The sequence below is a fragment of the Cynoglossus semilaevis genome, chromosome 8 (genome assembly GCF_000523025.1).
Source record: "Cynoglossus semilaevis isolate Cse_v1.0 chromosome 8, Cse_v1.0, whole genome shotgun sequence".
In the NCBI taxonomy this organism is placed as follows: domain Eukaryota; kingdom Metazoa; phylum Chordata; class Actinopteri; order Pleuronectiformes; family Cynoglossidae; genus Cynoglossus; species Cynoglossus semilaevis.
Genome location: NC_024314.1, coordinates 14,304,304 through 14,330,101, shown reverse-complemented (window position 1 = coordinate 14,330,101; position 25,798 = coordinate 14,304,304). Strand labels below are relative to the sequence as shown.

Below are 25,798 nucleotides of genomic sequence, written 5' to 3'. Positions count from 1 at the left end.
TCAACTTATGTCGTAAAGTGACCACACGAGGCAGAGTGGATCTGGAGCTCTTGTTTTGCCCGGAGTCAAACATGCTGTTTTTCTGTATGGACTTTGGTGTGGCCTAAACTCTGGCATCCTGTCAGGAAAAGGTCTGTTAACAGTGAGATGAAGCAGTTAACGTCTGGCTCTGTGGACCTTTTTTTTTTAACCTTAAACTCCTGCAGCCCCCTCAAGGACACCTGGAAGTCCTCCAGGACCCATTGGTCTGACCAGTGCACAGCTGCTGCTGAAACTAGAACAGGCAGGAAGTGATTCTCTCCAGAGGTTGGCCCTCTCTTCCTGTCACATGACCCAGCTCACCGAGGACTTGATAGAGAACTTTGTGAGTGTGTGAGCTAATAATAGTACATCTGTTTTTCATTCAGTGCTGGGATCAGCCCGAGAGGAGGCGGGGGCAAAGGGGGAGGAGGAAAACGAAGAGAAGGAGGAGGAGGAGGGGGCTGAATAAACAGCTGTGTGTGTGTGTGTCCAGATGTCGTCAATAACGACAGTGTGTTTTTGCTCCAAACACACTGCTGTCTATTCACTATTCATCAGTCCTAAACACACACACACATTCAGCTGTAAGACAAGGCCACCTTTAACACTTGAACATTTGTCCAGTCACATGACCGCCTCATGAAAATAAACACTGTTGACTTGTACCACAGCTACCCTTTAGCCAACGTCTTGGCTAAATCAAAGCTAGTGCTCCAGTAAGTTGGTGTTTTTTATGTTGGTTTTTCAGACTAAAATCCTTGATCATCAAGATTTGGGCTGACATTTAGGTAGTTTGGTTGAACACAAGGCTATGTGTGCTATGAACATTTGTTTTGTAATCTAACGATTAGCTAACCTCAGAGTTTTTAAGTATTTAAGCTAAAACTTCAGCTATTTCAATTTTAGGTTATCTTATGGCTAACACAGCTAACTTTTAGCTGCTAATTTTGGTTATGTCTGGGCTCCTCAGTGTTGTTTTGCCTTATTTCTTTTCTTTACAGTTTCAGTTTTCTTCTCGTATCTTAGTATTTGATTGTTTTTGGCTGTTGAGCCAGTTTGTAGTCTTTTATCCCTTTAAACGGTCCTTCACTGGAGACGACACCACAAAGTCAATCACACATGGTACATACTGTCACTCTGGACATTCACTCCCGGTGCTAACGTGTCCAAAATCACCCTTTACCCCAACTTCCTGTAAGATCTCCTCATAGGTCAAAGATAAACAGGAAGTGGCCACACACGTGTAATTACAGGAAGTGGTCCACTAACAGACAGGAAGTGGACCATTAGAGCAAAGAAAGACGAGATAAGCTCTAAAATGACCAATGAGAGGACAGAAGACTTGGACACAACAAAAGACTGCATGTCCACCAGAACCACTGTCCCTACAGTCCCCCACAAAATGACAGTCTGTCCTCTGAGAGTCCACTAATTGAATGTGCATCTTCTGGCTGTCCAGTATCTGTCCTCTGTGTCCTCAGACTTTTACCAGTTTGTACACAATGTCTGTCACTCTGTCCATCCTGTCCAGTCCCCAGTCTATCTGGCTTTTGTCTTATTGTGCACATGTCATCTGTCAGTCCACTGTGTCTCTGCTAAACTTTGTTCTGTTTCTATAACGTCTTCTTGTTCTGTCCATCCCCAGTGTGTGTATCTGTCTTCTTTATATTTAATTTCTAAAATGTCTTTCTGTCTTCTCTGTTTCCTTATCCCTCTCAGTCCACTGTGTCCATGTTGTCCCTGAATCCTGTTCCTCTCTGTCTCTCTGCACGTCTTCCTTTTCTTTGACTCTCTGTATCTGTCCATCTGTCTCTTAACAAAGTCCGTTCCATTTTTCTGTCCTCGTCATTGCTGTGTCTTCATTGTCTTTCTGTTTTTTCTCTCCATCTGTCCTCACCCTGCTTGGCTCTCTCTGTCTCTTGCAGTCTTTGTTCCTCTCTCACTCTCTCTTTCTCTCCCCCTCTGTCTTAATTTTGTCTTTTTACTGTCCATCACTGTCAATCTGTGCGTCATGTTTGTTTTTCTGTCCTCCCTGGGGTTTTTCCCTCTCTGTCTCCGTCTCAGTTTGTCCTCACTCTGGTCCTGGCTGCGGTGACGTATCAGTCGTCCTCAGCTTCGCTCCTTGCAGGAGACAAACCAACTTTCGCAGAGACAATCAAAACCCAAACACTGACGGCTGATCATCTCTGGGCGACTTTAGGATGAGCTGATGAAAATCTTCATCATCATCATCACCATCATCACCTCAGTCAGACATGTGACATCATCACCATCATCTCTTCCAACTTTCCTCACCGTTAACTTTGGGATCCGTCTTCCTGCGGGAGCGGAGTCTGGAGAAAGTTCTCTTCAGCAGGGGCTCTGCCATCGTCCTCCTCCTCCTCTCGATCCTCCTACAGGAGACAGAGGGTTGTCCACACCAGTCACTGCTTCTCGTCCCTCATGTCTCTCAGGCGTTTAGACTCAGCCATGACTCGTCCGTCTCCGCCGTCCCTGCAACTCTGAGCTGCAGAACAGGAAATAAATTCTTCACATTCTTTCCCAAACTCCCCCTCCTCCTCCTTCTTTCATTTCCCTCCTCCCACTACCCTCCCTCTTTAGCTGCAGCTGGGCATCCTGGGTAATATAGTTTCAAAGACAAATCATAAGTGATGGTGATGTACTTCTTATCCTCCGTTGAGAGCTGCTTTCAAGAATGACCATCAACCTCCACCTCCTCCACTGTCACACCCACTGCCTACACCTCCTCTCTCACTTCCCCATTTCCTTCTCCTCCTGCCTGGCAACTCCATCTCCTACATTCTCTGTCCAACATCTCCACCAAGTGCTGAGTCACAAGAAAGCATTATGATAGATATATTATAATGAACCATTATTATAGTTATATCATATGTTATTAACTATTAAAGGGGACGAAAGTTAATTATACTTGGAATTTGATTTTTTTTAAATACAATCCTGGTCGACAAAGTTGTGCTTTTTGTTTTCTTTTCATATAAAATGTTAATGAGTTTATATGTTTAACTTAGTTGTTAATGATTTTCCCACATGACAACGTTAGTAAAACTGGAAAAACATTTTTCGCAAAAAAAAAAACAAACAAACGAGAAATTAGAAAGTTTGTTGCATCATTTGTTGAAAGACCATGTCGTGACTGTGTTGGTCCACCAGGTGGAGACAAACACTAGAAAAACACCAGATCACTGCGAATCAACGTGTAAGTAAAATATATTTACAGTGGAACCTCGGTTTTCGAACTCAATTCGTCCTATACGTTTTGTATGTTCATTGTTCTAGGTTGTGTAGGATATAAATTATATACGAACTTTTATTTATCAACATTATGTATATATTGAAGTTTCATGTTTGTCCAGTCTAACAAGTCGTCTTCTTGTCGGCTCATTAATATTTTTAAAATACTCTTTAGGTATTTATGCTTGTCCTGGACAAACTTTTATAATTTTACATTTTGATCCTTTGTTTTTAATTTTTAGTTACTTTGGACACAAACACTATTTAGATTTATATTTTTGTTAGCTAGCTGTTTTAGCTATTTAACAGTTTATCTTTAAATATATATTATAGTACATTTAAACTCTTTGTTCTAATTCAGACGAGGATTTGAAAAATATTTAATATATTTATTTTATAAAAAAAATGTTTTAGGACTAAATCATTTAAAAAAGCTACTTGTAAAAGCCTTCAGGAATGAATTTTGTTCCGACTTTCAGCAATTTCTTAGATTAAAGCATTTAGCGGTGGTCGTGCTAAGTTCGACAGCTAATTCGAAGCTGGTTCGGTAACACTTACCAGTGTTAGCTACTTTTGTCCATGTCTCACTTTGTTTAACTTTGTCATGTCCTGGCGTGGACGACAGCAGAGGACAGAGGAGATGTTCCAGAAGATGAGAGGACGAGTCAGTAAATTAAAAACAGAGGACGGTCCTGCTTTTGGACATCTGGAGACGTCAGTCACAGCTGAATTCATTAACCTCCGTTGTTCATTCATTACCGAAGCGTCAGCTTCAATTAGCAGCAGTTAAAAAGGTGGAATCATCTTAATCGACTGTGATTGGTCCGAACGCTGGGGCACTGACGATCGTCTCCTTTGTCTGCTGCCTGTCAGACACAGCCGAGGGAAAGTAAACCTGTCACTAATCCGTCAGTACAGACAGAGGTCTTCTACCTGTCTGATCAAACTGAGGGCGTCATTAACTTTTCACAGTAAACTCGGTGAAGAGTGTCAGGAGCTACGGAGGAACAAGTGTTAATCCTGTTACGAGGTCGTCACAGAATGCAAATAAAACCAACTACTTCAGACGGCGGGAGTTATTATAAGGTGTCAAGGCAGACAAGACATCAGCACACGATGATAGACCAGACTGAGAGTGATAGTACCTGACATACAAGACTGAGGGTACAACGGAGCATGTACCATCATGTGTACCATCACCCATTATTATTTCAGTTATCAGACAAGAAATAGGGCAACATTTATCATCATTACTCTACGTGATCAGGTTGTTTTCTACAGTTTATTTCGTGTTTTCTTTCGTCTTTTTTGGTTAAACGTCCTTCATGAGTGAGATGAAGTCACTGTTCCGTTTCTTTTCATCACTTACCATGCTTTACCTGTGTCTCCACTTGGTGTCGCTCTTTCCTCGCTGGCCTTCGTCTCTGCTGGGATGGAGGGAATTCCCCGAGCTGGGACAAGGAATTCCCTCAGCAGCTACACACACACACACACACACACACACAGAGAGAGAGAGAGACACACACAGAGAAACACACAGTGTGGAGCTGAAGGTCGAGGTTTTTTGTTTCCAGTTTTCCTTCGTCCACAAAAACTGCAGCAGATTCAGACAAAAGAGTCGCAGCAAAAAAAAAAAAAAAAAAAAAAAAAATCAAATCAGCTTTGACTTAAATCACAACATAAAAAATAAAAGCAACGTTTTATAATTATTTTTAAAAAAAATATTTACTTGTAGAGCAGAATTCACACGCCAATTTGTCGTCTGTGGTCTGTAGGAACAACAGACAGAACGCTGTTAACAAAGAACAATGTGAAACAGTCACTCAGGTCTGGTTGATGAGTGGAGAACCCTGTCCTGTAAACCTGACTGATCAGTGTTGTTCACAACTAACCATACATGTAAAAACATACTGTTCTAGAGACAGACTCCTGTCTCCTCATCATGTCCTACACTCCTACAGTCAGTGGACTGAGGAGAGTTTGTGTTTGTCAGTGGACTGAGGGCAGTCTGTGTGTCAGGTGACTGAGGACAGTCTGTGGGTCAGGGGACTGTGGGCAGTCTGTGTGTCAGTTGACTGAGTACAGTCTGTGTGTCAGTGGACTGGGGACAGTCTGTGTGTCTGGGCACTGAGGAGAGTCTGTGTGTGTCTGTGGACTGTGGGCAGTCTGTGTGTCTGTGGACTGGGGACACTCTGTTTGTCAGTGGACTGTGGACACTCTGTGTGTCAGTGGACTGGGGACAGTCTGTGTGTCTGGGGACTGGGGACACTCTGTGTGTCAGTGGACTGTGGACAGTCGGTGTGTCAGTGGACTGAGGGCAGTCTGTGTGTCAGTTGACTGAGGACACTCTGTGGGTCTGTGGACTGAGGACAGTATGTGTGTCTGTGGACTGTGGGCAGTCTGTGTGTCAGTGGACTGTGGACAGTTCTCAGAGCTGGACACAGTGATTTCTTTTTTAGTGTATGAACAGTTGTCTGACAAATGTCAGAGATCTGTCAGTGAGCTGATCAGTGTGTGTGTGTGTGTGTGTATCCCCACACACACACACACACACACACACCGACTAAGGAACGGCTCCTGTAGTTCAAACTGACTGAATGCATGTTTTTTACCGAGTCAGCTGAGTGTGTGTGAGTGTGTGTGTGTGTGAGTGTGTGTGTGTGTGAGTGTGTGTGTGTGTGAGTGTGTGTGTGTGTGAGTGTGTGTGTGTGTGTGTGTGTGACAGCTGGCCCATCTGACTTTGTGGTGACATCTGGGAAACCCGCCGCTGCGCTGCCGTGAACGCTGGTTGATGTCGCTATTTAAATGCAAATGTGTGTGTGTGTGTGAATGTGTGTGTGTGTGTGTGTGTGTGTGTGTGTGATGGAGCGAGAGCCTGACACACACTTATAAAAGGAAACACTTCATAGAGGATAAAGGAGTGTGAACACACACAGAGAAAATCAACAGTTTAAACAGTAAATATATAGAGATTTTCTTGACCATTTTTACTCAGTTATAATTTTGACTTTTTAACGACAACAGAATAAAATGAATTTGATCAGAATCTGTTAAAAATGTACTTGAACTGAAATCTGTTTTGAAAAATACATTTTAACAAATCTAAGAAAAAATCATGTTGAACATTTTATTAAATGTCAATATTTAAAAATATCATCATTAATATCATTAATAAATAATAATAATAATAAGTTCACAAAATAAATAAAAACTGTGTGAGAGCTCGGCAAACGAGTGTGTGTGTGTGTGTGTGTGTGTGTGTGTGGTGTTATCACACACTCGGCTCCTTCAGCAGCTGAAACTGAAACAGTTCAGTTAAAGATTTTTAAGATTTAACTTTGATAATTGTATTACAGAGAAAAAACATTTGAAATTAATAAAAAACAAAATACAAACACGAAACAAATAAGTGAAAAACATATTAATTTATGTTTGGGTGAATATTAGGTACAATCACAGGATATGAAGTACTACTGCGTGTATTTATACATTTTATCAGATCGAAGTAAACAAGCATTAAAATATTTATTCTCACACTGGACACTGATTATTATAATATTTATTTTAATATTAAAATAAAAATGATAAAAACCAGAGAGAAGGTTTATAATTAATGACTAACTAACTATTACTAAACCATTTAGTTGATTGGCTGTTGATTAATCGACTGGACTCCGAAAAATAATTTGAAATAAAATGTTTTTTTTTATTGTAGTTTTTTTTTTGTTTTGATGGAAAAAATACTGAAATGAAAATTAAAAAAAACCTTAAAAACCAATCACTGAAAATTAAGTTAGGAATAAAACCGAGCAAAAGAAGGAGGAGAAATGAGGAGGAGGAGGAGGAGGAGGAGGAAGAGAAGGAGGAGGCACAAACCCCACTCTATTTCATTTTCTCCTGTTTTTTTTCCACCATTTCTCCGTCTCTCCTCCTCCTCCACTCGCTCCTCTCCCCTCCTCTCTCAGGTGAAGGATTTTGTCCCTAAAGAGCCCAGCCTCATTTGGAAACCAGATTGCCGTCTCCCCCTCTTTTATTCCCTTTCTCCTCCTCCTCCTCCTCATTTATTTCTCTCTTTAAATTAAATGATCAGTTTTTTATGACTAACAGGAGTGGGAGGAGAGAAAGGAGACGCAAAATATTTTCCTCTCTTTGTTCACTTCGTCATATTTAATCAAAATACTAATAATTATTATAATTTAATACTACAGTTGCTAATGTTTGCTACAGAACAGACATTATTGAGAAGTGAGAAGAAAATGATGTTCTCATTTTAGACACCTCCTCCTTGTTCTCCTCCTCCTGCTCCTGTTTTTTTCCTCCGTGTTCTCAACTCCTCCTTTGCTCCTCTGTTTTCTCCTTTTTTCCACTTTCTCTCGTTTCCTGATTTTTTTTCTTCTCTTTAAATTTTTCTGTTTTATCAGATCATTTCTTGTCGTTTACTTCCTGTCCAGGTTCGTCTGCTTGAACCTCTCCTCCTCCTCCTCCTCCTCCTCCTCCTCCTCCCACTCCTCAACTCACTGTCGTCTCTTCTCCTTTTTCTTTAATCACTTTTCTTAGTCCACGCTCTTTGTTTGTTTTTTTTTTTCTAAATTTTTCTTTAGCATTTCTTTAGCATTTCTTTCAAACTTCTGCCTCTCTCTCTCTCACACACACACACACACACACACACACACACCGGTCAAGTCATGGACTTGGTCTATGGACAGGTTTCACGGGGACTCGATCAGAGCCCAGGACCTGGGACAACTGAAAACTTCAATGAGGACCTACAACAAAGAACCAAGACCAGGAACAAAGAGCGCAGGACTAGACCTGAAGAACCAAGGACCTGGAAGGACAAATCAAACCAACGACTCAAGGACTAAAACCCAAGGCCTGCAGGGAACTGGACCAGAAAGAAGGAACAAAACCACAGAAGAAGAAGGACCTGATACCTGGACGCAGAAAGAAGAACCATGGAGACCAGGTGTGGAGACAAGGAAGGACCATGGACCAGAAAGAGGAACTAAGACCTAGAAAAACAGTACGGAGAATCATGAAGAGGACCTGAGAGACCTGGGACCAGGAACTGGAAAACAAGGACCAAGAAGAAGAGACCTTGACCAAGTCCAGACCTGGTTTCACTGCAGAGACACAGAGAGAGGGAGAGGGGAAGAGAGAGAGAGAGAGAGACCTGAACGCAACAGAGAGATCAAGGTCTCTCGCTCTGGTTGGTTGGTTCCCTCTCCCCCTTCTCCTCCTCCTCCACCTACCTCTCTCTCTCTCTCTCTCTCTCCTCCTCCATCCCTCTCTCTCACAAACTCTTTCTTTCTCTCACCTCTGCTGTCCTTATATGGTCAGGCCCCGCCTCACTGTGATGTCGTCAGCAGCTTGGAGGAAGACCCGTGGGGTTTTTGGGTTTTGGCGTCCAGTCCTGTGGGGCCGCAGGGCTGAGAGTTTCTCCTCCTCCATCATCATCCTCGGCCAGCGACTGCGTCTCCTTCCTTTGCCGCCGCCGCTGTACCTCCTCCTTCCTTCTCTCCTCACCTCCTTCTCCTTGTCTCCTCTCTTTGGGGAAAAGAAAAAAGACACTTTGCTTGTTCTCGATTCGCCGTTCAGACCCGCCGTCGCGAAACTCGTCCTCTGAGGATTTTATTTCTTTTTTTTCCTCCTCCGTATTCTTTTCCCCGATGGTTTCGCCAACATGTCCGCCTCGAAAAGAACATTTTAGATTCAATAAAAAGATCAAATATACAATTTTTTAAAATTTAGTGGAATCTGGATTGAAATCTGAAAAAGAGTCAAAGACAAAAGTTCAACAGAAAAATAAAAAATAACTCCTGCTCCACTTTTTACTCAACTACTTTCCCCAAATTTTCCGTGTCTCAGTCCTCGTGTCTTTTCCGTGTCTCAGTCCTCGTCCCTGACTTCACGTGAAGACTCCGTCCTTCACACTTTTTTGACGCCTTTTCTTTTTTCGGACACTTTCCGTTTTAATTGTAACATTTTTCCGCGTTCCTGGTTCTGCCTCCGTGGAAGTCTGAACCCCGCGGCTCCAGAGACCATGTTCGGGATCCAGGACACCCTGCCCCGCGGGGCCACAGTGGCAGCCAACATGAAGGAGGAACCGCTGGCCGTTCGCTCCTGGATGCACTCGGCCGGTGTGGTGGACGCCAACACGGCCGCTCAGAGGTAAAGTTAAAAATACCCAGGGGGATTATGGGAGCTGTAGTACCGTGGGAGGACAGGGCTGAGGTTTGAATGTAACATTTAATGTAACAGAAAAGAAAACAAAAAAAAAATTAAAACAGAGTACAGAAAAAGATAAATGAATAAAAAATAAACCTAGAAAAATAAAACTGTAATCATGAGTTAAAATAATGAATTTAATTTAATCTTATTTATGTTTAAATTATAAAATTGTTCTTAAGTTAATGTTTAAATTTTAAACTTTGTTTTTAACAATATAAAAAAATCATATGATTCTCCACCAAAACTGAAACAATGCTTTGAGAAATAAAAACAAATTTATATATAAATAACAAAAGTTAAAAAAAACACCTTTGTCTTCCTGTTCAATATCACTGATTGATTTTAAAAGTTTCTGTTGAATCTTTGTCATCACTTTTATTTTTTATCTCCCCGACTTTTTTTTTTTAATTCTTTCAGTTTCCACGGTCAAATGTTTTTCTCCTCCTCTTCCTCCTTTCACCTCCTCTTTACATATTGGTGATATTTTTAATATCACCAATAAAAATCTCTGGTTTTCTAAAATGATAAAATCATAAACAACTTGATTTCCCCGTGAGTCCCTGAAGTGTCCACGTCCACAGACACTTTTTATTCTCATTTTAAAAAATTCAGTTTTGTTAATTATTAATTTATATATATAAATTAAAAAATATATATAAATATAATTTATATCCTCATCCTCATTTAGGGTTGAACAGATTGAATGAAATGCCCACTCTGTAATCCACCCAGATTTAATCTGTGAAATTCTCTGACCTGCCGTCACGTCTTTACACACAGAAGTTTGATTTTTAATTACAGTCAAATGCGTTCTTTTTTCTTTTCTAATATAAAACAATTCAGTAAAACGTTGTTTCTTCATCAAATTAATGAGAACGTTTGAAAAAGTATTTTGTTTTTTCTTTAATGTGGATTAAATAGATTTTATTTTTAGTTTTTAAATAAATAAAATAAAAAATGTTCAGCTCATTTTTTTTTTACCTTAGACTCAAATAATTAAAAAATTGAAAAGGAGACGAAGAGTGAGGTGACGAGGACAAACCTGAGGACACTGCTCCAAGACTTCTCCTAAATGAAATGAATGTCCTCCTCTTTCTGTAAATAGCTTGGAGTCATTTTTGTCCTCAAGGTCTTTAAAGTCTCCTACTGTCCTGTCAACTGACCGCCTTCTCTTTAATGCCTTTTTATAATTTGTTTTCTTTTTGTCCTTGTCTCTTTTGGACACATTTGGTCTTGAATATTCTTTTCTAAGTTTCTGATTCCTTCACACCGTCTCACATGCCTCCAGGTCTTTAAATGTCCTATTTGTCTTCAGTCATTTGTTCCAGTATTATTTGTGTCCTCTTTGGTCTCTCTCTCTCCCTCTCTCTCGTCACAGTTTTTTTTTTCATGTGTCTTTGCGTGTGTTCAGAATGTTTAAATGTCCCCATGTCCACGTCTTCACGTCAGACAAAAACCTGACTTTTTAAAGATTTTCATTTGATTCCTTTTTTGGTGAATGAAAATAAAAAAAATAAACACTTTAGTGTGTGTGTGTGTAAACAGTTTTTATTGGCTGCAGAACTGACTGATGTCATTTTATATTTACTTTGTTCAAATTTAGTTTAAAGTTAAAGAATCATATCCAGCAGGACTGACCTTTACTGCGCTTAAAGGTTTTGTTGATTTTTAAAAAATGTGTTGTTCATGTCTGCGCGTGTGTGTGTTTCACTCCTTTATAGTATGAAATACGATAATTAATATGAAATGCTGCTGTTGATGACATCACATGAAATACGATAATTAACATGAAATGCTGCTGTTGATGACATCACAGGTTCAGTCTCCAGTTCGGATCAAAAACATTATTTTAACCAGACTAACTCTAACCAGACTAACTCTAACCAGACTAACTCTAACCAGACTAACTCTAACCAGACTAACTCTAACCAGACTAACTCTAACCAGACTAACTCTAACCAGACTAACTCTAACCAGACTAACTCTAACCAGACTAACTCTAACCAGACTAACTCTAACCAGACTAACTCTAACCAGACTAACTCTAACCAGACTAACTCTAACCTGACTAACTCTAACCTGACTAACTCTAACCAGACTAACTCTAACCAGACTAACTCTAACCAGACTAACTCTAACCAGACTCCAGGCCAGGTCTGTGATCTACAGAAGATGTTCTCACTACTCTGTGTCTCTATTTAACAACCTGATGGTCAACTACTGCCTCCAGTGGTCAGTTATTGTGACATTGACACTTGTGTTTTCTCTCTCTCTCTCTCTGTCCCAGCGGGGTGGGGTTAGCGCGGGCTCACTTTGAGAAGCAGCCTCCGTCAAACCTGAGGAAATCCAACTTCTTCCACTTTGTGCTGGCTCTGTACGACCGACAGGGTCAACCAGTGGAGATCGAACGCACCGCATACGTCGACTTTGTGGAGAAGGAGAAAGTGAGTGAGGCTGCATCGCAAACCTAACACGTAACGCTTCGAAGACGAACATAACGGTTTGATGAACTCCAGGAAACAAACACTCCCTGACCTTTCATAAGGAATTAGAAAACAAACTCACCTCGGCCAGGGCCCCTTTGTCTGGTTAAATAAAGGCTAAAGAAAAACATATGAATTGACCAATAACCATTAGATTATAAAACGACCTGATTTGTGTGTGTGTCCAGGAGCCGACAGGAGAGAAAACAAACAACGGAATTCACTACAAACTCCAGCTGCTCTACAGTAACGGTGAGTAGGAGCGCTGGTTTTATCACACAGTACAGTCCCAGAGAATGACAATAACTAATTTAACTGCGTGTGTGTGTGACTGTGTGTATCTTCAGGAGTGAGGACAGAACAGGACCTTTACGTCAGACTCATTGACTCCATGACCAAACAGGTGACATGTTATTGATAATAATAATAATTAATAATCACTGATACACAAATATCAGATCATGGATTTCTTAATCACACAAACAAATCAAAGGCCTGTGACTCCGCCCCCTCAGAGTTCCATGTGGTAAATACCAACATCAATATATGATGCTAACTGTATAGTTCTGGTACAGCTAACAGCTGGCAGTGAGTGCTGATGCTAACAGCTAATATTCACCAGGAGCAGAGCATGTAGTTGATATGGCTTGACAACGGCTAACAGCTAATCCTAAAGCTAACAGCTAACTGTGTGGTGCAGGCGATCATCTATGAAGGTCAGGACAAGAACCCAGAGATGTGCCGGGTTCTGCTCACGCACGAGATCATGTGCAGGTAAGGAACTGTGGACCGTATCAACAACAGAACCAAAGAACCACCCGGTTCTGGACAGAACTTCACAGCGTGACAACAGTCGTACCGCCTGTTCAATTATGTTTTTACTGTTGTGTTTTCAAAACAGTCGCTGCTGTGATAAGAAGAGCTGCGGAAACAGGAATGAGACGCCGTCGGACCCCGTTATCATTGACAGGTAACACACACACACACACACACACAGAAGTTGCTATTACAATAATGTGTGAGTGTGAAATCCATTCAGCTGAGAAACACACACTCACTGCATGATAATCCACTGTGTGTTAGGAATGTAAAGTGTTTTCTATTGTTATCTACAACACACACTTCTGCCCCATCACACACACACACACACACAGCTTTCAACACAGAAACAGTCAAAAGAACTACATTTCCATCGTTGCTGTGTTATGTGATGCATTCAGGTACCTCCAATAACTTGTACAGCAGGTTGAAGGGTCAGCAAGTGGTGCGTTTGAGTGAATTATCTCTGTGGTGCGTTCAGGTGTCATAGTTTAAAGAAGTTTTAGTTCACTGAATATTACGGTCACTGTGTGGATGTGGTGTGGAGAGGCTCAACCTCCTCCCTCCTTTTATCCTCCCCCTCCCTCCCCCTTCTCCTCCTCTCCCAGGAGGAATCACATGCTCTCCTCTTTTCACCTCCCCCTTCTCCAGTCTCCAACCCTCCTCCTCTCTTTTTGTCCTCCCCCTGAGTATTACTCTCACCGCCCCCCTCACCCTCCTGCCTCAGGCTGTATGGAGAGGAGGAGAGAAAAGGTACGAGAGGAGGAGTGTGGATGGAGGTGTAAGTGGAGGAAGTGACTGCAGCTCTTTGAAAACACAAGTGGTGGTAATGTTCCAGCGGCTGAAATGCATGATGGGAAGGTCTCCTGAGGGCGTCGTCCAGTGAACGGAAAAAAAATGTCAGAGAGAGAGAGAGAAAGAGAAAAAAAATCTGTTTCAAGATGAAGCGTTTTGGCTCTAACAAAAGATTGGTCTGTTCGTCGGGTCACATGACCTTTGACCAGTGTCCACCAAAACATGGCTGCCGTCATGTCAACAACAACAACAGCAAATTAAATAGGTTTAAGACAGCGTTGATAACTGAGACACAGTGATGAAGATGACGATGATGAAGATGATGTCAACAATTAAAACATTCAGCGTGAAAATGATGCCAACGATAAAGATGATGAAGACCATGATGAAGATGAAGACAATTCTGATGAAGATGATCATGAAGATGGTGAAGATGATAATGATAAGCACAATGATGATGAAAACCACGTTGCTGATGAAGATGATGATGAAGAAAATGATGATGATGATGAAGACAGTAACTGGGACTACAAGAAAACTTTGAGTGATTTTGGTGATGGCGATAAAGACGATATAGCGCCCTCTTCTGTTCCAACAACATGTTACTTGACCCCCCCCCCGCGTCCTGTCCGCTCAGCTTTCTGGTGTGTGCAGCAGGGGATTCTGGGAGGATGGCTGGCTGTCAGTCAAACGGCAGGCGGAGGCGTGATGCGGCGCTGGTTTTGGGGAGAATCTCATTACCGCAGCGTTACTGTCTGACTGACAGCTGAATAATGTGTGGAGCCCCCTGGAGGCGGCCGCAGCCGGCCAGATGTTAAATGTATGAATGTGTGGAGGGCAGCTGAATGTAATGGTCAGGTATTGAAGACTGTGACCCTGAATGCACCGTCTTCTGCTGTCTGGAAGAACCATGAAGGCATCTCCACACTGAAGACACGCAGCTCATAAACCGGTCAAAGGAAAACAAACGTCCAGGAGAACAGACGGAGGCCGATCATCTGTTTGGACAGAACATTAAGAACACGTTCTCAGTCTGAAGGCGCTCACTGATGATGTCATTCAGTGCACAGAGATGAGACTCCACCCTGATCCCACAGCTTACCTGGTTTAATACCTTCTCCTCTCAGAGTATTTCTCCTCCTCCTTGACTCCATCATCGTTTCTCTTTCCTACTTCCTGCTGGTAAACTTCCCTACGTCTTCATTCCCTCCTCTAGTAGTTTTTATCTTCACCTTTGACCTCTTTGCCTCCTCCTGACCTCCAGTTCTCCTGCTCTACTCTACCCACCTCCTCACCTTTATCTACTCCCTCCACATTCTCCTATTCCCACATAACCTCCGACTTTGGTCCTCCTCCTCCTCAGGGGGCAGCAACACAGACATGCAGTGAATCTTTTGCTCTAATTGGTATTTAACAGAAGTTCCCTGCTCTCTGTGCGTGTGTGTGTGTGTATCAATATTGATCGTCAGTGTTGCTTCGCAATCGATAAACAGTTTAAAGCAGCAGAGGGTTTTTCACACTCACACACGAACACACAGTTGGAGTTTCAGGGGTGTGTGTTACAATTACATCAGAAGATAATCATCTACAAAGGACTTTCACTCTGTAACATGTGTGTGTGTGTGTGTTGATTCTCTCGATCAGGTCAAACCTAAACACAGTGTCATTTAACTCTGATGATGTCATCTACCTTCACTTCTTCATCTCTGCTCTGATTGGTCCTCCTCCAGTTTCCACTGATTGGCAGGAAACTTTCAAATAAAAACAGAGGAAAAGTTCATTAGATGTTTAGATGTCAGTGTTCTGTTCATCAGATGTTTGATTGTCTGTGGACTTGGTGACACACACACACACACACACACACACACACACACAGCATCTCTTTCACAGTCAGTGAATCTGGATCGACCTGAAGACATTTAAAGCAAAGTCAGTGATAATAACTCTTTAGAAGTCTCTGGCCTCCAATCAGCTGCTCTGTTAAAAGTGTGTGTGTGTGTGTGTGTGTGTGTGAAGTGTGTGTGATGGAGAGAGTGAGGCTGTGACATGTGGCTCAGCAGCAGCTGCTTTAAAACAAAGATGAACAGTGGAAATGACTCGGATCAGATTAACAGGCAGAGCTGCCAACAGCACTAAATCACACACACACACACACACACACACACACACACTCCCAGAGTCGGGCCGTGTGTCATCACATTAGCGTCAGTATAATTCCTCCTCACACTCTGACTACATTTTCTACCTCATAGAGCTTATTAACTCTCACACACACTGAGTGAGTGTGTGTGTGTGTGTGTGTGTGTGAGACTTCTTTCTTCTAAGTGAACATAAATCTGCGATGTGCCCTCATTTCCTGCTCGTAAATATGAGCAGTAATAGAGTGTGTGTGTGTGTGTGTGTGTGTGTGTGTGTGTGTGTCAGGTCTTCCCTGCTTATCACATAACAAATTGAAAGCTTAATCTGTCCTGCGTGAAGATTTACACCATCGAACACTGTATGCTGTGATTCAGAGAAAAGGAGGAAGGACAGGAGGGTTAGGAAGGAAGGAAGGAAATATTAGAGATAGGAAGGAAACAATGGACGGATAAAAGAGATAGAAGAGAGGAGAGGAGGAGACAGGAGTAAAATGGGACACGGAGATGAGGTAAGGAGACAAAGGAGGAGGAGAGTAGAGAAGGTCAGAGATGAAGAAGAAAGGTGAAAAGGAGGAACAAAAGTAGAGGAGGACAGGAGGGAAAGTATGGATACAAACGGCAAGGAAGGAAAAAGGAGACGAGGAGGGGGAACAAAAAGAAAAAAGGAACAAGAAGCATGAGGAAAGGAGAATGAGGGGAGATGGACAAGAAGAGGAGACGGGGAGGTATGGTAGAGTAGAGAAGGAAAAGAGAAAGGAAGTGAAAAAGGAAGGTAAGGGAACAAGGTTTGAGACAAGGTTACAAATGGAGGGCAGTAGAAGGATGGAAGGAGGAATCAGAGTAGGCAAGAAGAAAGAAAAAGGAAATAAGAAAGGAAAGATGGAGACTTTGTGAAAACATTTGTTGACTGAACATCTGTTCCCTGTGTGTGTGTCTGTCAGCACTTTGCCCTTCTGTAGTCTCATTAAAGCAGCAGCTAAGAATGCTGGGTAATCAATATCACCCACATCAGTAAAAAGCATACAAACTTCTGTTGTGTTTACATCTGTCACCATGGAAACCATCAGCTGAAGTTTTCACATCCTTATTTTATAACTTGTCTTTATTTTCATCAAACCATTTCCTTTTGTTCTTCCTTTATTCCTTCCTCCCCGTCACCCTTTCCTCCCTGTACCTCCTCCTCCTCCTCCTCTCTTCTTCTCCTACTTCTCTCTTCTACTTTACAGGTTTTTCCTGAAGTTCTTCCTCAAGTGTAACCAGAACTGTCTGAAAAATGCAGGAAACCCACGAGACATGAGGAGGTTCCAGGTAACACACACACACACACACGCACACACACACGCACACGCACGCTTTCTCTCGTGTGTGTCATGCTGCACTGGGCGAGCTGACAGGACATCCAGTTCTGTTAAACCAGGAGGGGGTGAGGGAAGGGTGGGGGTTACTGGTGGATGGTCTTTGTAGCGACAGCGCTGTTGAAGGATGCTCTGGTTAGTCGCCGTGGTGACACACAGAACAGCTTCCATCACTGACTGGGTCAATGGCAGTGACCTTGTCTGGACAACCAGCCGTGGATGATGGATGACCGCAGATCAGCTGTGAGGTTAAATAAGTTAAGTGTTGCGGGACACTAGGTGGCAGCACTGAGACAAGACGACCGTTTGTTTAAACTGAGCTCCACCCCCTGACTTCACGGCCGACTCAAGGCTGAAATGTTGTTCTTTGTCCGTGACTTCCAGACATTTAATAATAAATCTAGATAAAAATGTACAGAACGATCATTCAGTTTTGAACTTCTCCTGCAGGTCAGTAATGGTACTGCATCTGTAGATGACACCGTGACAACAACAGTCTCTTATGTGTCAGTGTGTCACAAGCACTGGGTATAAAGAGGTTAAGTGTGCACGTGTGTGTGTGTGTGTGTGTGTGTGTGTGTGTGTGTGTGCAGGTGGTAGTGTCCACGACAGTCAACGTGGACGGTCACGTTCTGGCGGTCTCTGACAACATGTTCGTACACAACAACTCCAAACATGGCCGCAGGGCGCGGAGGCTGGACCCGTCTGAAGGTATGAACACACACACACACAGGGAAGAAAACACTCTTCATGTGTGTTTCCATCCCATAAGAGAACAATAGAGCAGTTAGACAGTGAGGGTGGGGTGTGTGTGTGGGGGGGGTGGTAATTTCCTCTTTGAGGAGAAATCAGCCCAGTGTCTTGTGGGTAAAAAAGACCAGACGCTTGAGTTTCCCCAGAGAGGACAGAGAGTGTGTAAGTGTGTGTGTGTCTGAGTGTTTCTTTAAAAGTGAGTTTGTGTGTCTTTAATTGCTTTCCTAATTAAAGGGTGTAACCATGGAAACAGCTTCACCAATCACAGCCTGGTCCCGTGGGCTAGTTGTTTTGCTTCCCAACTTTAAACTGAGATCATGTGATTAAATCACCTGTGGTTTGGTCAGGTGATCAGGAAGCACACCAACATGAAGCTCACCGTCGGACCTCGGCTAAACGTAGGTTAACACCGCTAACATTTAGCCAACATCAGACAATCAGTCGACACAGTCTGGTTGAACTGTTGTTCTTCAACGACTGGACAGGTTTAAGCTAACGTTCACCTGTGTTGGTTCAGTTCATCTCTTTGGCTAAGGTTTAGTTCATGTTAGACTCACTGTTGGCTAACAATCGGCTAAACTTCTATGAGGTTCTTTGCCCAATTTTTAGACCGTTTTTAATTAAAACGTACAGGAAAGGTCAGACGAGAAGAGATCAGGTCCTGTAGCATGAATTTAAGTCGTCAGGGGTGAGATTAGCTGCTCTCTCTTTCTCTCTCTCTCTCTCTGTTACACACACGCACGCACACACACACAGCTTTCATTTCACTTTATAATTAATCTGCAGCTGCACTCAAAAGAAAAGGGAGTGAAGTTATTACCAGCTAAGAGAAAAGGAAAGAAGGAGAGTGAACTTAGCTGAAGTGGATAAAATCCATGACCCAATTAAATCACCGCGTGTGTGTTGGTGTGTGTGTGTGTGTCAGTCTGTAACGCTATTTATCTTAACTTGTGGACAAATATGAGGTGGTAAAAGTTTTTTTCCAAATTCTGTTCATTCAAATTTTTTTTTTATCCATTTTTACTTTTTTATTTCATCAATTTATATTTTTTCAGCAGACCGCTGTTTTAATATGGGTACGGGTTGTACAAACTAAATTTCGTATCACCTCCCCTGGTGCATATGACAATAAAGATTCCTTCCTAATTGTCACTCTTTAAATGCCTCAACATTTGGGTAATGACTTCGCTGTGACATCACCGTGTGTTCCAGCAGCCACGCCCTGTATCAAAGCCATCAGTCCCAGCGAGGGCTGGACCACAGGGGGCGCCACCGTCATCCTGATCGGAGACAACTTCTTCGACGGCTTGCAGGTCGTTTTTGGCACTATGTTGGTGTGGAGCGAGGTACTGATTAACTGATCAATTACCACTGATCAACCAGCAGAAACAGCTTCCACTGACCACTGACCACTGACCACTCCCCCGCTCTCTCCCTCAGCTGATCACACCTCACGCAATCCGGGTCCAGACTCCGCCCCGACATATTCCCGGAGTCGTCGAGGTCACGCTGTCCTACAAGTCCAAGCAGTTCTGTAAAGGTGCGCCGGGACGGTTCGTCTACACAGGTACGGAGTCAGAACTTCACAGACTCTTCCAGACAACACCAACAGACACACAACTACACAACTACACAACTACACAACCACCATAACCTACACCATGTCACACACAAGCCCTGAACGAGCCCACTATAGACTACGGCTTTCAGAGGTTACAGAAGGTCATTCCTCGCCATCCTGGAGACCCTGAGAGACTGCCAAAGGTATTCACACACACACACACACACACACACACACACACACAAACAACTTAATACAACTCTTTAAATAAACAGAGAAAATGATGATTGTTGCTGTTTTTTTTCAATCAGTCCTCTTTCTGGTTGGCTGCTCAGATACACATCTGTTTACACACACACACACACACACACACACACACACACACACACACACACACACACTGACCTGATCTTTAGCATCTCAAAGATTTCACCACATCATCAACAGCTTCATTCAATCTTCCACAGTTGTGTCGACTCAGTGAGCTCAGGACACTGGACTTTCACACACACACACACACACACACACACTCACGATCACTGACAGGTGGTCAACATCGTTGCTCGTGCTGCAGTTTTTAAGATGAATAAAAATAAAGGTTGATGATGATCTATAATTCAAATGATGGTTTTCAATGGAGTTTTCTATAGAAGTTTAAAAACAAAAACATGAGCTGAATGATACAGACAGAATCAAAGATAAGTTGCGTCAGTACCTACAGTTGGTAGAGCACTGACTGTACTGAAGGAGGTCATGGTCCACAGGTCAGGGTCAGTCAGTCAGTCAGTCAGTCCGTCAGTCAGTCAGTCAGTCCTTCAGTCAGTCCTTCAGTCAGTCATTCAGTCAGTCAGTCAGTCAGTCAGTGAGTCAGTCAGTCAGTCAGTCAGTGAGTCAGTCAGTCAGTCAGTCAGTTAGTCAGTCAGTCCTTCAGTCAGTCATTCAGTCAGTCAGTCAGTCAGTCCTTCAGTCAGTCCTTCAGTCAGTCAGTCCTTCAGTCAGTCATTCAGTCAGTCAGTCAGTCAGTCAGTCCTTCAGTCAGTCAGTCAGTCAGTCAGTTGCTCACTGTCCAGCCAGTGTCCAACAATGTTTGAAAACCACCAATCAGACGCCAACAGTGACACAACATTCATCAGTGTTAGTGTCAGACACACACCCACACACACACTTTTTTCAATCATCTATTTTGAGTGTGTGTGTGTGTGTGTGTGTGTGTGTAAAGCCCATTGGCAAACAGGGAGGTTGAAACAGTCAAATCGGGTAATCAACGAGAGCAGCCATGTGGCACGAGAGGAGATTGACACACACACACACACACACACACACACACACACATAGCCCTTATCTGATTTATAAAAAAGATATAATTGTTTTTCTCCTGTTTGGTGACATTTCTGGTTTTGCTCTGAAGTAATGAAAAACACAGAGTCCCTGAACTAGAAGAGTGTAGGAAACTGACTCTGAGTCAGTTCACCCCCCCCCCCGGTCCCCCCTTCACTGAGAACCAGTCTGGACTGCAGTGACATGTTGTGTGTGTGTGACAGTTTTCTGGATCGGTTCTAGAACAGTTCCACAGTGACTCAGAGTAGATCGTCTTGTTTCACTTCCTACGGTGTTTCATTCAGTTTGTTTCCCTCAAACTTTTCATCATCAGTTTTGGAGAGGTCATGTTCTGAGGGGAGAGAGTGTGTGTGTGTGTGTGTGTGTGCGCGTGTATAATTAGTTTCCTTCAGTGATGACATCTCCACCTCCAGCTGTATCCAAGCCTTGTAAATGTGTGTGTGTGTGTGTGTGTGTGTGTGGGAGCAGCAGGGAGAGGTGCTTGTCATCTCAGCCAGTAACAGAGAAACACTTGTAATAATCAGGCTTTCATTTGTCAGTGTCTGTGCGTGTGTGTGTGTGTGTGTGTGTGGGAGACACACTGGAGCATCTCTCTGCATAAACGAACAGATTAAGGAAACGATCGTCTGAGGCCGAGAGACACTTGACACAAATGACTTCCACTCTCAGCCTGTCTGTGTGTGTCTGTGTGTGTCTGTATGTGTCTGTGTGTGTGTCTGTGTGTGTGTGTGTGATTTAAAAAGAGTTTTACATGTCAAAAATAGCTGTGACATAAAAACAGGATGTGGGGATGAATGAAGGAGTGACTGATGGAGGGATGAAGGAGGAGGAGTGGGCTCTGAGGGGGCGGGGTTAATTGAAAAGCCTAAAGAAGCAGCAGATTAACTGTGTGTGTTTAATTAAGATAAAGACTGAATGAGGCATTGTTCTGTGTCTGCACACACACACACAAACACACACACACACACACATCGTGTGTGTTCTGATCGCTCAAGTGAAGTGGATCAGTGTTTAACAAGCTCACCGAGTGTGTGTGTGTGTGTGTGTGTGTGTGTGTCTGTTTCTGCAGGAAGTGTTGTTGAAGCGGGCCGCTGACCTGGTGGAGGCGCTGTACGGAATGCCCCACAACAACCAGGTAACACACACACACACACACACCGTCTGGTTCTTCTTCAACAGCAGACACACAGGAGACAGTGACTCAGTGCTGCCACCAAGAGACCGCTGCTCAGCAGTCACTCTGTTTACCACAAACACTGATCTCCTCTCTGGGGGGAGGGCGGGGTGAGGTGGGGGTGGAGAAGAAATGGTAACAAATCTCAATGTGTTACTGACTTTTAACAACAATAGTCAAGAAAATCTTCCAGTTAAATGAGCAGAAAATTAACATTTTTTTCGCTCCTAATGTTAATTTGTTTTTATTTTTCTCCCATGATGCTCAGTGAAGAGGGCAAAGCTACGGCTTTATGAGTCCCAAGCTTTTTATGTTCTGTGTGTCCCCGACACGGTGCGCTGGCAGGATTTAATCAAACACACACACACGGGTCGAGTGGTGTGAAAGAGTAACCTTGAACAGAAACAGAAGCAGTAAATACATGTAAATCCAACTTTGTGTGTCCGTGTGTGTGTCACATATAAAAACAAACAAATGTGACTACAGGTTTCTACAGACTAGTGGTGAATGCTGGTACTGCAGCCTATTTTAGTTTTTGCGTTATTGTTCAAGGTTCTCTGGTGTAATCCAGTTCAGGTTAAGTGAATCTGACCTTAACTAAACAATAACTGTTTAAACCAATCTCCGAACAGGAAATGATCCTTAAGCGAGCGGCGGACATCGCTGAGGCGCTCTATAGCGTCCCCAGGAACCACAACCAAATCACATCCCTGGGCAACACCGGCCCCCATGGCATGATGGGAGTCAACTCCTTCGGTGGTCAGCTGGCCGTCAACGTCTCTGAGACAACACAAGGTAAAGACGGAGAGCTCACAGTCTCTCTGATTGGAGCTAGAGTTTGGCTGTAGCGTTGACACTCTCTGTCGCCCCCTTGTCAGTTGGCTACAGTCGCAACACCAGCAGTGTGTCACCACGGGGATATGCACCAAGCTCCACCCCACAGCAAAGTAACTACGGCAACACCGTCAGCAACAGCATGAACGGCTATGGCAACACTGGGATGCCAAACCTGGCAACCTCGCCGGGTTTCCTCAACGGGTCCACGGGTAACTCCCCCTACGGCAGTAAGTATCAAGGTAAAGACGCAGTAATTACTATTAGAATAAAATCAAACAATAATCTGATCAATACTAGAAATAATCCAATCATTCTGGTTTCATGTCATCAGATTATAATCCATATGAATTAAGATTAAGCTCATTATGGGTTTATTGAACTGTAAATGAACTGGAACCCTAATCTGGATCCAGTTTGTCCTGACCCCCTGGTTTCTTGTGTTCCAGTCGTTCCTTCCAGTCCCATGTCCAGCCCGGTGTCCAACTGTAACTCGTCTCACGGCGTCTTCTCCTTCTCTGCTGCTGTCAAACAAAAGAGCGCCTTCGCCCCCGTGGTCAGACCTTCAGCTTCTCCGCCCCCTCCTCCAAACTGCTCTGCTAACAACGCTAACACGCTGCAAGGTGACGCTGCTCCTCCTTCAATAGCTCCTCCTCTAACTCCTTTTACCTTCGCTGCTTTTACAGAACCTCGTGCTTCACAGTCTATGTGTGAATGTAATGTTAGCTTGGATGAAAACACACTCTACAGGTACACACAGGTACACACAGGTACACACAGAGAGTACATCTGAGTCATGATAGTGCGCAGTAAGAGTGACTGGACCACGTATGTTTTATTCACTACAACGCACAGTAAGAGTGACAGGACCACGTATGTTTTATTCACTACAACTCTCTCTCTCACACACACACACACACACACAGCTAAAAATCTCTGACTAACATTTTGGTAAAATAAATCAATTTAAACAGGGTAAGACAATTTGACTCCGCCCACCTCTGACCTCACCTCTGTCTCTGCCTTTCCACAGCCATGACTGGACTGGTGGTTCCGCCCATGTAGGTCTGCCTCCTCCTTGTTCTCTCCTTCTTTGTCATCTGTTTTGTTCCTCTTGGCCATGAGCACCAATCACTTGAGAGAAGGCGGGGCCTTTTTCAGCAGCAGCAGCGCTTTAACCAGAGTGGGCGGAGCCTTCTGTCAGCTAAAATGTTAAAAAACAGAAAAGAATTTTTGTACTTGATTTTGTTTTGTCAAGTCAAAAATTTAATTAAATGAAATTTGAATTTAAATTCTGCTGTTGGATTTGGGTTTTTGAATACTGTGTGACATCATTTCCTCTACCTGTAAACCTTTCAAAGTTAAAGTTGAAAGACTTTAGTCAAAAGTTTAGTCAATGCAAAGACAAGCAACAAGCACAAAAAAACTGATTTCTACCCATTTCTTTAGCCCCGCCCACATGTCTAAAAAACTGACCAAGCCCATTTCTTTAGCCCCGCCCACATGTCTAGTACTTATGAATTTATTTTTTCAACGCTCGCACTGTAAAATTTCACTCTGCATCCTGATAGGCTACTGTAATTTTATGTCTTCTTGTTCAAACACGCCTTCTTTCATGGCCTGCTCTTGTATTTAAGCCCCGCCCCTCACTTGTTTCCTGTGGGTTTTTGTGACTTTTGCCAGCTGAATATTTATACAACACTGTGACTGATCACAATCTGCCCTCACCCCTGGCCCCGACCCCAGCAGTGACATCTCAGAGGGAATGTTTTGTAACATACAGATGAAAAATATTTATATCAGATTGTTTTGTATAGATGTGATGTTGTTGTGTGTACGTACATGTGTGATGTCACATTCTAAAATACAAAAAAAACAAAAAAAAAAAGACTTGTTTTGTATTAAAACAAAGAAAAAAAAGTGACCATTCTGAACATAAAGAGCTGTCAGTCGTAGCTGTGGACCAATCAGCTTCACCCTGTTGTTTTTATGTGAACTGTATTTGGCTGTAATGAAATGACCTCACTGAAAATAAAGTCAGCTGATCGCTCTGACCAATGAGACGCCTTGGTTCGTTTGTCCACAGGGGCACGGCAAAAAAAACAAAAACAACAACAAACTGTTGGACAGGAAGACAGCAGAACAGTCAGAGAGTTTGGTGGTAGGACAGAAAGACAGTAGGACTTTTACTCCACAGGAACTCTGTAGGACAATAGGGAAGTTGACAATGGGACGCACAACAGCATTACAGTAGGAGGATGGGACCGAAGGACAGTAGACGTATGACAAATAAGGCACTTTGGTAAAGTAGGACACTAAGACATTAGGACACTTAGACAGTTGTACACCTGGACAGCAGGAAACTTGCCTAACCAGGAAGTAGGGCAAAGAAACAAACAGTAGGGCAATAGAAGACAGAAGGGCATTTGGACAGACTACAGCAAAGAGGGACAGAACACCAAGACGGCTTTTGGACAAGGACAGAAGAAAAGTAGGGTGGCTGGGTAGTAGGGCATTTTCTCCAAGTAGAATCAGATGAGGACAGTCTTGGACATGGATGGAGTGTCTGTGTCTGAGTGTCATTCAGAGACAAATACATTGGACAGAGGTGATTAAACATTTCTCAGTGGACACAAGAAGACAAAAAGACGGGAATGATTAAACTTCAGAGTTCATTATAACACACACACACACACACACACACACACACCTTTATTTATTTCTCTTTATCATTTAAATGGAGTCTGTGAAGAGACTTGCACTGAGACGTGTTCACAAAAAGTGGTTTGAAGAAAACTACATGTCTCTCTCTCTCTGTGTGTGTGTCTCGCTCCCTTCTGTAATGTATAACATGTGATCTTGTGTCTGTATCCACACAAGCCTCCATACACACACACACACACACACACACACACACACAGCTCAGAGGTGTCCCCCGAGGACCTGATTGAGAGCAGAGTGCCGTGGTTGCTGTGGCAGCAGCAGCTCCCCTCCTCCATCAACACTGGCTCTGTCTCCGCCTTTGTTGCCCCCCTCCTCCCCCC

General features: G+C 43.1%; 2 protein-coding genes across 2 annotated transcripts in view; one reads left to right on the top strand and one right to left on the bottom strand.

The window, feature by feature from the left end:
- Positions 1-4,037, bottom strand: part of syde1 (synapse defective Rho GTPase homolog 1) — a 9,990-nt gene extending 5,953 nt beyond the window's left edge. The window contains exons 1-2 of the mRNA XM_025057530.1: positions 3,832-4,037; positions 2,317-2,527 (exon numbers count right to left, since the gene is read on the bottom strand). The gene's annotated coding sequence lies outside the window, so the exon portion shown is untranslated. The remainder of the gene's footprint in view (positions 1-2,316; positions 2,528-3,831) is intronic.
- Positions 4,038-8,831: 4,794 nt separating this feature from the next.
- On the top strand, positions 8,832-23,840 carry ebf3a (EBF transcription factor 3a). Its single transcript, XM_025057887.1, has 16 exons — positions 8,832-9,444; positions 11,792-11,948; positions 12,176-12,239; positions 12,335-12,390; positions 12,688-12,761; positions 12,889-12,957; positions 16,966-17,047; positions 17,688-17,850; positions 19,063-19,193; positions 19,288-19,414; positions 19,523-19,611; positions 21,816-21,881; positions 22,553-22,715; positions 22,799-22,984; positions 23,204-23,377; positions 23,788-23,840. Exons 1-16 carry the CDS (start codon positions 9,317-9,319, stop codon positions 23,817-23,819), a joined length of 1,761 nt encoding a protein of 586 aa, XP_024913655.1. The 5' UTR covers positions 8,832-9,316; the 3' UTR covers positions 23,820-23,840.
- The last annotated feature ends 1,958 nt before the right edge of the window (positions 23,841-25,798 follow it).

Coding starts and splice junctions, on each gene's coding strand:
- ebf3a (XM_025057887.1), top strand. CDS start 9,317: ATGTTCGGGATCCAGGACACCCTGCCCCGCGGGGCCACAGTGGCAGCC. Junction 11,949..12,175: donor ACTTTGTGGAGAAGGAGAAA/GTGAGTGAGGCT, acceptor GTGTGTGTCCAG/GAGCCGACAGGAGAGAAAAC. Junction 19,415..19,522: donor GGGACGGTTCGTCTACACAG/GTACGGAGTCAG, acceptor GTCACACACAAG/CCCTGAACGAGCCCACTATA.